This window comes from Apodemus sylvaticus, chromosome 14 (genome assembly GCF_947179515.1).
Source record: "Apodemus sylvaticus chromosome 14, mApoSyl1.1, whole genome shotgun sequence".
NCBI classification, from domain to species: domain Eukaryota; kingdom Metazoa; phylum Chordata; class Mammalia; order Rodentia; family Muridae; genus Apodemus; species Apodemus sylvaticus.
The window spans coordinates 59,115,993-59,132,507 of NC_067485.1; the positions used below are offsets into that span (position 1 = coordinate 59,115,993).

The 16,515-nt window shown below is 40.9% G+C and overlaps 1 protein-coding gene across 10 annotated transcripts in view; it reads left to right on the forward strand.

The window, feature by feature from the left end:
* Positions 1–16,515, forward strand: part of Abi1 (abl interactor 1) — an 89,786-nt gene that overhangs the window by 45,189 nt on the left and 28,082 nt on the right. For all 10 annotated transcript variants that reach the window (XM_052156264.1, XM_052156254.1, XM_052156255.1 and 7 more), the window contains exon 3: positions 15,158–15,334. In XM_052156264.1, the coding sequence (XP_052012224.1) occupies positions 15,158–15,334 (177 nt within the window). The remainder of the gene's footprint in view (positions 1–15,157; positions 15,335–16,515) is intronic.

Below are 16,515 nucleotides of genomic sequence, written 5' to 3' on the forward strand. Positions count from 1 at the left end.
CTTGGTCTTTGGGAAGGCCACTTCATCTTTCCAGCCCATCCAGTCAAATATTGGAGGATATGATGAACAGAAATTAATAGAAAAACAGCAAAAGCCCCACCCTTGTTAAAGATTTACAAAGCCAGTTGCCTGGTTAGAACTTGCTAGGAGGAGAGTTGCATGTGGTGCTACTTGTCTGAAGGCAGATTATTTTGTGCTATTAATGGGCACATTGTCTTCCTCTGTGTTTTACGTAGTAGCCGTTTTGGTGATTATTAGGTAAATTATTTTACAGTGCACTAATAGGCCACCAACTTTCATCAACTGAAAGGCTAATAAAGTTATAAGATAATTCTGTAACAGAGATTTCCTACCTTGCTGTAATTAACTTACTTGATATATCAGTATGCAATGTATTTGGAGTGCTTCCATTTCTTACATTCTTCTGTTATATAAGAAAACCTTATGAGGATGTTACCCTGTGGGAATTATATGTAAATATCATGTATGTATTAGGCTAGCCTGAATCTGTCCTGTGCCATGGTCACTCATAGTTCTGAATCACAGCCTGGCCATGGCTCCAGAATAAACTGTCTCTTATTCTCTTGGGTTCTAGAGCAGGTTTTTGTTTGCTTGTTTGTTTGTTTGTTTGTTTGTTTGTTTGTTTTTTCAAGACAGGATTTCTCTGTGTAGCCCTGGCTGTCCTGGAACTCACTCTGTAGACCAGGCTGTCCTGGAACTCAGAAATCCACCTGCCTTTGCCTCCCAAGTGCTGGGATTAAAGGTGTGCTCCACCACCACCTGGCTTGTTTTTGTTTTTTTTAATGTGTCTCCCTTTGTATCCCTGACCTGGAATTCCTTTTATAGCCTGCATTGATTTTGAAATCACAGAGATCCACCAGCCCTTGCTTTAGAGTTCACCATGCTCCCATCAGCTGTGGTTTTAATCAACAGATAGTTTTGTTTTTAGTTTGCTTACCAATTTGTGTCTTTGAGTTTGATTTTTTTTTCTTTTTGCCTCTTGTAGCCCAGGCTAGCCTCATATTTATAATTTAGCTAAGGATGACCCACAGTCATCTTGCTTTTACACAAGTGTGTGTACTACTATACCTAGTTTTCCACATTTGTCATGGAAACTATTTGTTTTCCTCCAATAGAATTGGTTTAGGGGATATTTTGGACTTTTTTTTAACTTTTTTTTTTTAACCTTTTTTTTTTTTTTTTGGCTTTGTTTTTTTTCGAGACAGGGTTTCTCTGTATAGTCCAGGAGCTCACTCTGTCGTCCAGGCTGGCCTTGAACTCAGAAATCCGCCTGCCTCTGCCTCCCCGAGTGCTGGGATTACGGGATTACAGGAGTGCGCCACCACTGCCCGGCCCTTTTTTTTTTTTTTTTTTTTTTTAAAAAAAAACAAAAAAAACATTTACTTACACACTTTTTTTAAATCTAATTTCTAACACATTCATATTCATTAGAGGCTGACTTTATAAATTAACCCAGAGTGGAAAAACACATAAACAAGCAGCAGTATCTGTGTTCAGATTTAGGTGCCCACATAAAAAGCCAGTGTGGCCTGTTTGTAACCCCACCCCTGAGGACAGGACCCTGAGCTCTTGGGTTGACTGGCCAATGAGCTAACCTGTATAAACAGCAGGCTTCAGATTCAGCAGGAAGCCCTGTCTCAAGGGGATGGGTGATGCCCTCCAGCACGAGCATGCTGGTGGATCTATGTGTATGCATACATGCATGCACACACATACACACACACATACCCCACACATACCATATATACCACACCACACATATAAATAATAAGAAAGAATTTTGGGGCTGGAGAGTGGTTAAGAGCACTGATTGTTCTTCCAAAGGTCATGAATTCAAATCCCAGCACCCACATGATGGCTCACAACCCTCTGTAATGAGATCTGATGCCCTCTTCTGGGGTGTCTGAAGACAACTACAGCAAGCAAGTGGGGCTGGAGCGAGAAGGAAAAGTGTCTGAAGACAGCAACAGTGTACTTACATGTAATAAATAAATAAATCCTTTTTTTTTTTTTTAAAGAAATTGTCAGTCAGGCATAGTGACACCTGGGCTACAAGTTCAGGGCTTGGGCTACATAAAGAAACGTGTGTGTGTGTGTGTGTGTGTGTGTGTGTGTGTGTGTGTGTGTGTGTGTGTGCGCGCGCGTGTGCGTGTGCGTGTGCGCGCGAGAACAACATGTGAAGAAAGAGAGGTGGAGAGTATGAATTAGTGGACTGATTTGTTACCCAGTGACTGGATTTCAGAAGTATACTGTCTTATTTTATATAGCCCTGGCTGTCCTGGAGCTCACTCTGTAGACCAGGCTGGCCTTGAACTCAGAAATCCGCCTGCCTCTGCCTCCCAGAGTGCTGGGATTACAGGTGTGCGCCACCACCGCCCGGCTAACAGAACAGTTAAAAATGGTTTTTACAGTTTTTCACTATAAAGAAATAATAAATGTTTAAAGAAATAAACCCACAAAAAAACCCACTGTACTGTTTATATATATCCTTTGTGTACTAGTTAAAAAAACTAAAACTATGAAATTGTGAAGTGTGACCTCCTAACCTCCATAGTGTTGTTAGCTTTAATAAGACTAGAGCTCAGCTTACGTTGTCAGCTTGTCTTTCCTCTGAGCAGTCTTCAGGGTGAGCCTGTGCTTGCTTCTCTCCAGTAGGCTAAGTGTGGTCACTGAAATGAGATTTCTTTTGTACAGTGTTTTGATTCAGCTTCAGAAAGAGTTTTAGTGTGGTTTTGGGATTGACTGTCTGACTCTCATACTAGGCTAGTGTTCCATGCCACTGTGTGTCCCCTCAGTGTGCTTTAGAACCTTAGCCATTCCAGCCCTTGTTCTCTGTGTCATGTTCCTGCACATGAAGCCTTTTACAGATTTTCTTGTTTCCTTTAAAAGACTAATGCTAGCTATAATTATAATAATCATCTGTTAATTCATCAGCTAGACTACAGACAGGACATGACAATTCAGTTTCTTCTATCTGTGTACTCCTCTTCATGCCTGAAGGGCTTGTCCATCACTGCCTAGGTCAGTAGATCTCAGCTTTGGTAATTCTGTGACCCTTTAATACAGTTTCTCATGTTATGGTGACCCTCAACCATAAAATTATTTTGTTGTTGCTTTTCAACTATAATTTACCTACTGTTATGAATCATAGTATAAATATCTGATATTCAGGATTCGATATACAATCCCCATGGGGGTCATGACCTACAGGTTCAGAACTGGTGCCTTGGGCTTTCCAGTTTTGTCATCATATATGTGTCTGTCCTTACACGGATGTCATAGTCCTGAAGGAAACTGGCTATTACTCCTTAATACTTCATTGTTTTGGGAAGCTCTATGTGTCTCATATGACTTGCATTTTAAAAACTCACCATGGGGCCCAGGGGGATGGCTCAGCAGATAAGTAGGCTTTGCCTGATGCCCTCAGGGTTTGATCTCCGGGGTCCACATAGTGGAAGAAGAGAACTACCTTTTTGTTGTTCATTTGTTTCAGGGTTTCACTATTTGTAGTGCTGGCTCTTCTGGAACTTGCTATGTAAACCAGGCTCTCCTGGAACTCAGGAGATTCACCTGCTTTTCTAAAGGCATACACCAACATATCTAGGGAGAATCAACCTTTCAAAGTTATCCTGACCTCCACATATGGGTTGTGTGATGCTGTGTGCTTGCGCAGGTACACACACATACATACACACATACACACACACACACACACACACACACACAATTTCAGCATTGTCTTTCCTAAGATTTATCTGCTTTTGCATTTTGTTGTTAATGTATAATGATAGAAGTGTAAGCATGCCTTTCTTTGTATTTATATTTATGGATTTGGAGTTTTTCCTGTATGATGGGGTAGAGATACATTCTTAGTTTCTCTTTTATGTAGTAAACTAGTGTTTTACTTGAGTAATACATTTCCCCACTATACTATTATAACTCTTAAGATAACAAGTTTGCTTTGAAGCCAAGTTTGTTTCTAAGTTTTGTATCAGTCCATTTACTTAATTTTGAATGGCAACAATACTGTCTTTCTAAGATTTCATAATGAATCTCAGGTAAGTTTTTTTTTAAAGATTTATTTTTATGATTTTATCATGTGTAGGTGTATGCATCTTCATGTATGTCTATATATATTAGTGCAGGTGTCCGTGAAAATGAGAGGCTTTGGAACAGGAAGTATTGATGGGTATGAGCCACCCAACCTGGGTACAGGGAACTGAACTAGGGTCCTCTGGAAGAACAGCAGTGCTCCTAATTGCTGAGCCAACGCTATAGTTCCACAAATAATTTTTAAAACCAGGTTTTTTCCCCTTTGTGCTCTTTCATACTCCTTGGACCATGAAAAAAATCTACCTTTGAAGGTCACATAATCTTTAAATTTCTCTTTTAAACTCTTTATTTAGCTGCTTTCAAATTTCCTTCATTATCAATATAAGTAAAGCATAAAGGAAAGAGGTTATGTTTATGTCAGGGCATCCTAACAGTTTTGTATTAGTAGAATATTTACTTTTTATTTAAAAGTTTATATGTATGGGTATTTTGCCTGCATGTATGTCTTTGCATCACGTTTATGCTTGGTGCCCATGAAGGCCGGGGTGGGGGGGCCGGGTGGAGTTGGGTGGGTGGGGTTGGGGGAGGAGGGTAAGAGTGTGGATGCTAGGAATCAAGCCTGTCTCCAGAGAGCCGTTTCCCACAGCCTGCCCCATTATCTCCCCCCCCCCCCCCAGGCGGTTTTTCTGTGTAGCCCTGGCTGTCCTGGAACTCACTCTGTAGACCAGGCTGGCCTCAAACTCAGAAATCCGCCTGCCTTTGCCTCCCAAGTGCTGGGATCAAAGGCGTGCGCCACCACTGCGCCCCGCTGCAAGAAATTTTAGTTGTTAGTGCTTGCTTACCTTATACTCACTGCATTTTCAGCCCCTTAATGCTTATTAAACTTGCTTTACGAAACTATCTGAAGTTGCTAGTGACAAAACTGAGGTTTGAACATGATTTCTGTTACTTTACAATCTGTCATGTGATATGTTTACACCTTACATCTTCAAAATACTCTATTTACTTATTCACTTATTATTTACTTATTTTTGTGAGACAGGCTTTCATCGTGTAAACTATGCCCAGCACTAAATGTTTATCTTACTCTTGGTATGTAGGAGAGATTAGTTTGGTAAATGAGATTTATATTCCATACATGTTTTTTTGTGGGGGGGTTGGTTGCTGAAATAGTCTCACTATGTAGCTCTGGTTGGTCTGGAACTGTGTCGACTGGTGGCTTCAAATTCACATAGGATCACCTGGCCCTGTCTCCTGTGTCCTGGGATTAAAGTACTCAGGACACCACATCTGGACATATTACAAAACAATGTTTGTGCTCACTAATCAGAATGGATAGGTGTGCACACATGTATAACTCAGGCACCAAATCAAAGGCCCTGTACATGCTGCCACCACTACTTATCTGCATTTTCAGCCCTATCAAAATGGACTTAATGATCTAAAACTGAATAACATTTTATAACAATGAAGAGAGAGCTACATCTTAGTTTGGGGGCCCTCTTCTGTTAGGACCAGATGTGCATTGCTGGACAGAATATGATTTGGATTCTTGTGATTCAGAATGATGATAGTAGGTAGGAGTAGAACCTAAAAAAAGAGAAATTTTCAAGTAACTTAAAATAATATTTTGAATACTTGTATAGTGTATAAGGAGCAGGGGAATGATCAAAAGCTGACTTTCAGAAGCAAACTGTAGAAACAGGAAAGGCAGTTGAGCCCTTTTGAACTTATGTTTGCCTTGAAGACTGGAGCCACATGGGATGTTCTATTAATAGAGCTAAGAAACTGAGACATTAAGTTTTCAGCTTGTTTTCTTTCTGGGTGGCTACTTTGGCGGGAGGTAGATAAATATCGGGCCAGATTGCACACTCATGGACCAACTAGAAGACTAATGTAGCAGCTGATGCGAGAGACATGTAGTCACTTAGGATTGAGGTGTTAGAAATAGAAGCAAGCATATTTCTGGTATTTAAAGATAAGTATGACAAGATTTAGCAAATAGAAGTAAAGTACATATATAACTTTAATAGAGAACTGAAGTAAACTCATTAAAAAATAGGCTGGAGTAGATTTTCATGTTTCCTTTGTGCCACATTTTAAGGCATCACTAGAAGAACCAGAAAACTGTGTCTGTGATGTACATAGCAATTTAAGTGTAAATGTGGATGAGTTTACTAAGCAGAGCTGACAGAGAACATGTCTAAGATCAGTACTGTAAGCTGACCTTGCAGAGGAGATGGAGTAAATATGCCAGTGAGGTAGGAGTAAGTGAAGGAAGTAGTGTCCCTCACCTCCAAGCAAAGTCTCCATGCTGCTCATGGCAAGTAAAATGTAACTAAAATGAGTGCTTAGCTAAGTGGTATTGGACCTCCTGGAAATGAAAGAGATGAACTGAGGCTGTTAGCTCAGTGGTAGAACACTTACCCAGCACTTACGAAGGTAGGGGTTCTATCTCTAGCACCACCAAAAAGCCAGTTTATAGCCGGGCAGTGGTGGCGCACACCTTTAGTTCAAGTGCTTGGAAGGCAGAAACAGGCAGATCTCCTGAGTTCAAGGCCAGCCTGGTCTACAGAGCGAGTTCCAGGACAGCCAAGGCTACACAGAGAAACCCTGTCCCTAAAAGAAGGAAAAAAGAAAGAAAGCTAGAGGCATTCTAAGAATGCAGCCCTACATTTTATAGCAACAGTAACTGTATTAGATAGTTCTCAGAATCACTGAGGGAATATTGTCAAAGGGTGATGAATAAATCATTTTCGTCACAAACCATCTTTTAAATATTAATTTTGTTTGCATTTATTGTGTATGTATTATGCATGTATGTTCTCTGTATGCGTGACATGTTTTTGTTCATAGTCCATAATAGGCTGTTAAGAGTTTCTGGAGCTGGAATTAAAGGGAATAGTGAGCTGTTTAATGTGGATACCAGGAGCCAAACTTGGGCCGCTATAAGAGCAACAACTGAGCCATCTCTATGATCCTCTTCTTTTCTCTGGGGTTGGGAGGAGGCAAAAATACTATTATAACAAACAAAAACCACAAGCAGCTGTCAAATGTGTAAAGATTTTGCCCTTCCATGTAGACTAACAAGGTAATCCTCCACAGTTTCATAGATGTTGATAGAAGACACAGGACTTAAGGGTTAAAGACATAGCACTTCTTCGCTCTCCCGAGACATGAGGCAGCAGAATGTTAGCATTTGTGCCCTTAGCTCCATGGAAGTCTAAATTCATGTTGTCTGAGGGCTTGGCAGAAAAGCACAGTTCCTGGCTGAGCCATCTCACTGACCTTCATCTTCAGTGATTTAGGTTAGCTTGTTACGGGAGTGTCATCTCTATGTTAGGGAACTCAGACTGTTAGAACGTGAATTGAGCTCTGCCTTTGCCTTGACCTTTGCCCTGAAGAGAGATGACATCTTCATTATTATTGGATCTTAGATCTTCAATGGGATACATTATTTCTAGACCTCAGGACGATTTCTAGTACAACTGTGCTTTAACAAGAACATATGGAGCAAAGAGTCAGTGCCCATCTTCACAAGATGGATAAAAGCACACAGGTCTAAGTAGATCTGAGTGCATCTTAGATCTACCTTTGCAGTATACCTTCTTGGCTTGTGGTAAAATTTCCTGTGATTGCACAACTCAGGTCACTGAACACCCTGACAGAGGCAGCACAGATCTCTTTTGTGTGACTTGAAAGAAAGACATTAAATTGAGGTTATTTCCTATAGAATGCTGAGCCTCCTTACACTGCCCAGGAATTAAGACCCAGATAGCTGACTCAATTAGAGAGCCAGGTGGTTTCTCAGTTCGTGTACTGAGTTTCTACTTGGCCTAAGGCATGAATGTAACTATTGCAGGATACATTGTGTACATACATATGGCCTTGTCTTGCAGAAGGAATTGCTATCTGTCATCTATAACAATCTAAACCACTGAGTTGAACTGACACAAATGACCCTAGGGCCAAGGTTGTTGTCATTGATTGCTTTGGCTAGTCGGGGACAAATTGCAAATCTAATTGGATGACTTCCAGTGTAGAAATAATTAACTCAGAACAGAATCCAATTAACTTATTAGTTTTCCTGTGGGATCCCTCCACTCCCTTAAGGATGAATCCTTACTCAAACACTTGAAGGTCTCTTATGACTGTCTTTAATTACAAGTCACAACATTTATACTTGATTTCTACACAAGAAATACTCTGGTTGCCAATTCCTTTAGAGTTGGTGCTTCCTAAACAACACACTGTTAGAATCCCGTTGTCCACACCACCTGCTGAAGTTGGGGGAGCACATGATAACACTTTCTCTAATAGCTATCTAGTTAGCCGTAGGCTTCTCACTTCAGCTCATGTAATTAGCACCTTTTTTTTGAGAGTGTACCTGAAGGTGGGCAGTACAATCTGTTCTGTTTTATCTGTGTCACCAGCCAGGTGGCATTCATTTGTCCTTTGGAGTGATTGAATGATAGATGTAGGAATGGGGGTTGAACAGATACCTGGAGAATTTTGAGCATCCTCTTGTTCCCAAGAGGTCCTTGTATGAGGTTAAGGAATATGGTAGTCAGAGCTGTCTGGGAGGGCTTGCACAGGTCCTCTCGAGTCAGTTGAATTTAGAATGTTTGCATGGTTTGTGGTAATTGTACCAGAGGATTTGGGGGGGGGGCAGAATGCTTCACTGTGATCTCAAAGACAGATCTCTCTCTCTCTCTTTCCCCCCTCCCCCTCTCCCCCTTTCCCTTGCCCCACTATCCCCCCTCTCTCCCTCCCCCTCCCTTTCCCCTTCCCCTCTCCCTCTCCTCCACCATCTCTCTCTCAATTTAATCTTCTGAGATGCTTTTCTCTCATAGGTGCCAGGGTTGTTGACTTGACTTCTTTTCATTGTCAGAAAAATCAGTGTATTACATTTCAGTATTTAAGATCTTTCTATTGTCTGGAATAGTTAGGTGCATGAGGAAAAAGGACATTTTAAACTTACAGATATCTTTATGCTTCCTTTGTTGTTCAGTTATGGGTTAAGGACTTAGGTTTTGTTTTTGTTTGTTTGTTGAGACTGGGTGTCATGGAGCCTAGGCTGGTCTCATCCCTTATATAGCCAAGGAGGGCTTTGAACTTTTTGTATTCCTGTCTCCACCTCCTTGAATGTATGTACTAGGCAGTCACTGTGCCAACTAAGCTATGTAATGTGAAACCTCAGCCTGTCAGTATTTTCAGTTGTCTATGGGGGTGGTGGTGGTGGTGGTAAGCTTGAGGACACTTTATTAGAGTTTAAAGGAAAAATCTTAGGGCAAGCAAGCTGTAAATCTCAGAAGCTGCTCAGAGCAGGACAATGGAGAAGCGAAGTGGGGAAAAGCAAGCAGTTTGAGTTGACGTAGAGGTCAGCCATGTTGCAGGAGGCAACGACACAGCTTAGCAGGGCCTTTAGGAAAACCATAGGAAACCCCAGTGGTGTTAGGGAAAGCACACTTAGAACTGAGTCAGAGAGAAAAGAAGGTAACTCAGGAAAGCTTGGCAAAGTGTCGGGGCTCTGTGAGAAACTGTCGTGTGCTGCTCTATGAGAGAGCTGCTGCAGCATTTAGCAATATAAGATGCTTGTGGTTGGAGAATGTAAAAGGGTGTCAGTACTTCAGCTAACACCTGTAGCTGGTCAGGTCGTTCTATTGGAATAGCCAATACCAGTCTCTGCAAAAGAGTTGTCAAGAGTGAAGACCACTAAAACTAGAAGAAGGACATCCAAGGTTCTGTGGAGCCAGTATGCTGCTAGCATGTAAAATGACTCTTAAGACTCAACAGTTCAGGGAAGAGGTGATATGGTAGCTTCTGTGTTAGGAATGAAATCAAGGGGCTGGAGGGATAGCTCAGTGGCTACGAGCACAGGCTGCTCTTCCAGAGGTCCTGAGTTAAGTTCCTAGCATAGAGATCCATCTGCCTCTGTCTCAGGAGATCCAGGTGTGCCACTAGCATCTGGAGATCTTTTCAACATAGCATTATTTAGTATTTGTCAGTATTAGTATCAAGGAGCTATATGAATCTTAAGTAGAGGTTGCTCTTGCCAGAAGAATTTCTGAGTAATAAGTGTGCAGAGAGAGAATTGTATTCAAAGGTATCATAATCAGTGTGAAACCTTAAAACTTCTAGCCTGTTTCTCCATGGGCTTTGTACTGGTTACAGTCTCCTCTAGAATTTATGAATGTTTACAATATGGGAATGTATAATACGGACAACAGTTGTGTACTTAGCAGTGAAGACTACATTGGCAGTACATTAAATGGCATCCAGAATCTCTGTCTACCAAGAAAGAAAGCTCGTTAGCCTCCCTTCCCTACTGAGAACTCCACTCAAAGTAGGGATCTTTTCCCTCTCAGGGAGTTGCTTTTCTACTTCCAGTAGTGCCATACAGTTTCAAACAGGCATCTGAAATAATTTACATATGTTTGAAGTAACATCTCTAACTTTCTCTTTGATATGGCTGATTGGGAGTTATAGAGAGTGGTAGAGTTTTTGGGGTGGGGGCCATATCGGGAGAGAAGAGCTTTGTACATGTTCACAGGAAACATTTACTTTCTGTTTTGAGTGGTGTGGCTTCATGCTGATTAATGAAAATTGTCCTTGTACTATGGGAAGACCCAGGTCAACAATGATACTCTATACATTTTGGCAGAGGAGCTAAGGTTTTGCTCCCTTTTATGACTAGGGGTTAATCGGTATAGTAGTCTATGTTTTCAGGAGTCTACCTTAATGTGGCCTATTGCTCCGTTGACAAGATAGCATCTCTGAATTCTCCATAAAATCAGGCATGTGTGGTAGCTAGTGCTTGTAATCCTAACAATCAGGAGGCTGTGGAAGAGGGTTGCTATAAGTTTGAGGCCCAAGGTGGTCTGTGGTATGATAACCCTTTTTTAAAAGACAGAAAAGGACATTTTTTTTGATTTTCTTTTTTTGTTTGTTTGTTTGTTTGTTTGTTTGTTTTTTAGTAGAATTTGAGCTGGCATTAAGAGCTTTCTAGATTCCTTGACCTAGTTTCTTAGGTTCCAGTTATGTTCATCAGCATTTTGATAACCTGCCTGTAGCAGTAAAAGTCCATATGCAGAGGGTTTTGTCAGGGACATTTCCTCCAGTGGAACATCTCACAGGATAGCTTTCTATAACAACATGCTTGATGTGCCTTATCACATCTCCAAAGGACTGAATGTTAACAAAATAGCCTGGGAGGATCTGAGAACCAGCATAGTACTGCTGTTTTCTTTCTTTCTTTTTTTTTAAACCAATTTTTAAGTGTATGGCTGTTTTGCCTGTATATATGTCTGTGTACCTTGAGCATGCCTCATGAGGCATGAAGTGGCCAGAAGACAGTATTCAGTCTTCTGGGACTGGAATTACAGACAGCTGTGAGCTGCCATTTGGGTGCTGGCCGTTGAACCTGAGTCCTTTAGAATAGCAGCCAGTGCTCTTAATTACTGAGCCTTCTCACTGGCCTTCTCCCCACTTTTTTTTTAAGTATGTGCATGGTTGTTTTGTCTTTGTGTATCAGTGTACACCACATATATGCCTAGTGTCCATTAAAGGCCAGAAGAAGGCAACAGATCCCTTAGAGCTGGAGTTATAGGTAGTTATGAACACTGAGTGCTGGGAATGTGGAACTTAGGCCCTCTGCAAACTTGTCTACCAAGCCATCTCTCTAGGCCAGTTGTCACTGTTCCTTAACAAGCATTATTTACCTTACCCTGTCACCTTCAAAACAACTTAGCCAAAGATTTTCTTTGTTCTAACCATAGGAGGTACAAAATTTGCTCCTTTTACATTCAGTGTACACATGTTTCTTAAATATTATTTGAAAATATTTAGAACCTTATGAGCTCATCTTCCATAAATTATTTTGTTTATTTATTTTTTAGATTTAATTTTTTTTATATATATGACAAGTATACTGTAGCTGTCTTCAGACATACCAGAAGAGGGCATCAGATCCCATTACAGATGGTTGTGAGCCACCATGTGGTTGCTGGGAATTGAACTCGGGACTTCTGGAAGAGTAGTCAGTGCTCTTAACCACTGAGCCATCTCTCCAGGCCCCACCAGTTAAGTCTTAATTCTAACTGTTCATGAGGTGTAGGCCTGTGTACTGGAGGCTTTCCATGGAGAGAAATTTCTGGCCTGGCCGGGTTCGAGGGTTCAGGCCAAGGGGAGAGAGTGGAGCAGGAAGTGGGAGCCGTCTCCACTGCCTCCTCTGCTGCAGCTGGGTCCACCTCAGTCTCTGCTGTTGCCTTCTCAGTTGTTCCACATTGCCCTGTTGGGCCTGGCTGGGCTGACAAGAGGCCAGCTAGTCAGCGAGGAGTGCTGGGGAGCTTGTGGTGGCTTTTCGGGAGAGCAGACCTCTTTCCAAGCGGCAGCTTTTATGACAGAAGCTCTCAGACAACAGAGTAGTTCTCACACTTTCATTCCTTCTGGATAGGAATAGGAATAATAATTACAGTTTGGGGTGGATCAGGGTGTGACAGCAGGTACTTCCCACTGGCATGAACTGAGAACTTGGGGATCCCGTAACTGCATGTTGGGAGGGCTTGGGGTGCTGCTCCTATGTGACTGAGGACCACAGACCTCTCTCCGAGTGGCTGTGAGGGGCTGTAGTTACATGACAGGAGCCAGGGGCCCCAGGAGCATGGCCAAAGGCCTGCCATTCCTTGCAGGCTACGGTCACCTGCTGGGTCACTCGGGTTTTGAGCCCGCTCCATCAGGGACCAGGCTGCCTATCACAGCTCACCACCCCACAATGGGGTAGACCTGTTGAGGCTTTCATCTGGTAGAACGTTGAAAATATCTAGGGAATTATTGAGGCTTCCAGGTACCCATCCTGACACTGTCTTAATTTTAATATATAATCAGTTAGAGGCTTATTAACAGTTCTCACGAGTTCTTTTTTAGTTTTTTAGATCAGCTTTTTCCATCCCAGAAGCTCTTCTTTGCCACTGTGCCTTATTCTTACCCTGACTCCAGATTTGAAGAATCAGAGCTTTTCCCTTTGCAAGGTTAATTTAACATTTGGTTCTCAAGTTCTGCTGAAAGATAAGAGAGAGACTCTAGGTCAAAGAAAAAAATCACTGAGCAACTACAAGTGTGCGGTGGCACACAGTCTTCTTTCCTCCCAGCACTCTGATGCAAAGGCAGTTGGATTTCTATGAGTTTGAGACCAGTGTGGTCTTGAAAGAGTTTAAGGACAGCAAAACTACATAGAGAAACCCCATCTCAAAGAAAAAGAAAAAGAAAACCAAACCAAACCAAACAAACAAAACCCTCCAAACCCAGCATTTAGTATTTATTCAAGTATCCAAGTCTGGTTGCATTAAGGTGCTACAAAGAGGGCGTGCCTCGGTACAAAGCTAGACACATTACAGCAGGGCTCATACTTTAGGAATCTTTTAGAATGGGTGATTCTTTGTTCCTTGGTGTTTGCATTATCTTATACCTAATACTGATGATTATACGTAATCAATGATCATGCCATTTGGTATAAAGTTGCCATTGCTTCCTCATTATAAGGAGAAAGTTTAAAACTCTTGAGCAGTTATATCTTATATGAAGATACTGAGTTGTGGGCCAGTCAGGCTGTTACATGCCTTTAATCCCAGCACTCAGGACGCAGGTGAATCTTTGTGAATTTTGAGGTCAGCCTGGTCTGCATAGCAAGCACAGCAGGTTACATAGTGAGACACTGTCTCAAAAGAAAAACAAAACAAAGATTTAAAAAAAGAGAATAGGGGCTGGAGAGATGTCTGGGGGTTGAGAGCATTGATTGCTCTTCAAGAGGTCCAGAGTTCGATTCCCAGCAGCCACATGGTGGCTCATAGCCATCTGTAATGGGATCAGATGCCCTCTTCTGGTGTGTCTGAATACAGCTACAGTGTACTCATGTACACCTATAAATAAATTTTTTTTTTTTTAAAAAGGAGAGAGATTACATTGTGCTTCTATTTGGAATCAAATCCAGGGCCTCCTGTATGCTGGCAACCACAGAGCCCTTCCTAGGCTGCTGTCCATTGGTGAATTTTGATGACTAAATGCAAGTTTTAAATGTATTTCTATTTGCTGAGGTGGAACTCAGGGCTTTGTATATATATGGTAACAAGTGAGTTTATATTTTCAGCCTTTCCTCCTCAAGTGTTTTATTTTAAAGATTTGTTTTTATTTTCTTTTTTTTTCTATAACTACAGTTATTTATTTATTTTTTGTATGTAAGTACATGGGTTCATGTGCCAAGGTGAGTGGGTAGAGATGGTTTTTTTATTTTCTTAATTATTTATTTATATTTATTTGGCATTGTGCCTACATGTATGTCTGTGTGAGGGAGTCAGATCCACTGGAACTTGAGTTACAGACAGTTATAAGCTGTTAGGTGGATTCTGGGAATTGAACCCGGTTCTTTGGAAGAGGAGCCAATGCTCTTAACCATTGAACCATCTCTCTATTTCCAAATGCCATATTTTAAAAAACAATTTTATAAACTCATACATACAGACAGATATGTAAAAGGCTTGCTGATGACTATAAACTTTGCACTTACAGTTCATATTGTTCCTTATAATGGTGTGTGCCATGTGCAGTTCTTTCTGCCTCCAGGAATTTCTATGTTTGCCTCTTATACTCTTGGTTTTCTTTTAAAGCCTGTCAATCTGTAAAAACTTTAAGTGAGATGTTTTCAATCTGCTTGAACTGCATACATTTATAGTAATTCACATAACCTACGTGTGTCAGCACAGCACTTACTGCTCTGTAATCACTGATTTTGTTGTTGTTGTTGTTCTTTTTTTGTATCCTTTAATAAAGTAAAAGTGACCAAGTAGGCCTCCTCCTTCCACACATTCCAGGTCTCTAGCAAACAGTTTTTCCCTCTAACAGTTGCTTTAGGAAAGCTCTTAAGTATTAACTGATTTGAGCTGTAAGGAAATTAATTTACCTAATACATACTCATTGGAAAATAGGTATTAGATACAGTCCCATGGTCCAGTGCATATGGACAGCATATACATACATTATCTACAATACCAAATAATATTTTCTTGCTCTATTTAAATTTAAAATATAGACTGTGGATATTCATAAAGAAAAAGTGGCTCGAAGAGAGATTGGTATTTTGACAACAAATAAGAATACATCAAGAACTCACAAAATAATTGCACCTGCAAATATGGAGCGTCCTGTCAGGTATATTCGGAAACCTATCGACTACACAGTTCTGGATGATGTGGGCCATGGAGTTAAGGTAAGCATTTTGTATTACATAATTATTTTGAGTAGAAATTGTGGTTGGAGTTTCTTACTTGATAGATTCCCTTTAGCTAGCAACTAGCATAATTATCTATCTATCTATCTATCTATCTATCTATCTATCTATCTATCTATCTATCTATGTTTTTTCGAGACAGGGTTTCTCTGTGTAGCCCCGGCTGTCCTGGAACTCACTCTGTAGACCAGGCTGGCCTCAAACTCAGAAAAACACCTGCCTCTGCCTCCCAAGTGCTGGGATTAAAGGCGTGTGCCACCACCACTCAGCTAGTAAATTTTTTAGAATATTTATGTATTTTAAAAATACAAGAGTATGAATGTTTGCGTGCGTGCATGTGTGTACATACTAAATGCATGTCTGGTGCCCTTAGGGGTCTGAAGAGGGTGTTGTATCCTCTAGATCCTCTGGAAATGAGTTATGAGTAGTTGTGAGCCATTATGTGGATGCTGGGAAGTGAAACTGGGTCCTCTATAAGAGCAACAAGTGCTCTTAATTGTTGAGCAGTCTCTCCAGCCCTCTAGAATATTCACTTAATTAGCTACATGTTTGACTAAGCTTGGAGCAGAATTCTACCCATGGAATAGGCATTATTCAGAAAAACTGAAAAACCTGAAAAGGCTGGCCAGCCAAGATGGCTTAGCAGGTAAAAGCACTTGCCACCAAACCCTTTGACTTGAGTTTTAGTCTCCTTCCACCCACATGGTGGAAGGAGAAAATAGACTCCTGAAAGTTTCCCCTTGATCTCCTTGTCCACACATAATGCCCTGTTGCTTGTACCATAAATAACAACAACAACAACAAATACCCAAACAAACAAAAACACAACTTGAAAAAGCCATTTATTAAGCAAGCCATTTAAATCATGGATTATGATTGTTTTAGAAAATAAATTGTGTATAAGTTGGCCTTTTATTCCTAAATATTTGTGTACCTATGTATTATGGGGATGAAATTCAGCAATACATTTTTTTTAAATAGAAAAGTTGTATAGAATTTTGTTTTGCATACATCTCCACAACCTGTAGATTTGTAGAATATTTGTTGCCTATGCCCAAACTTGGCAGAATTATGTTTTCTTGAAATTTGTAGTTTTTTATATTTATGTGTCTTTGTAAACATCTGGAATAGTGCAAATTCCTCAGCCTGCTCTGCACATG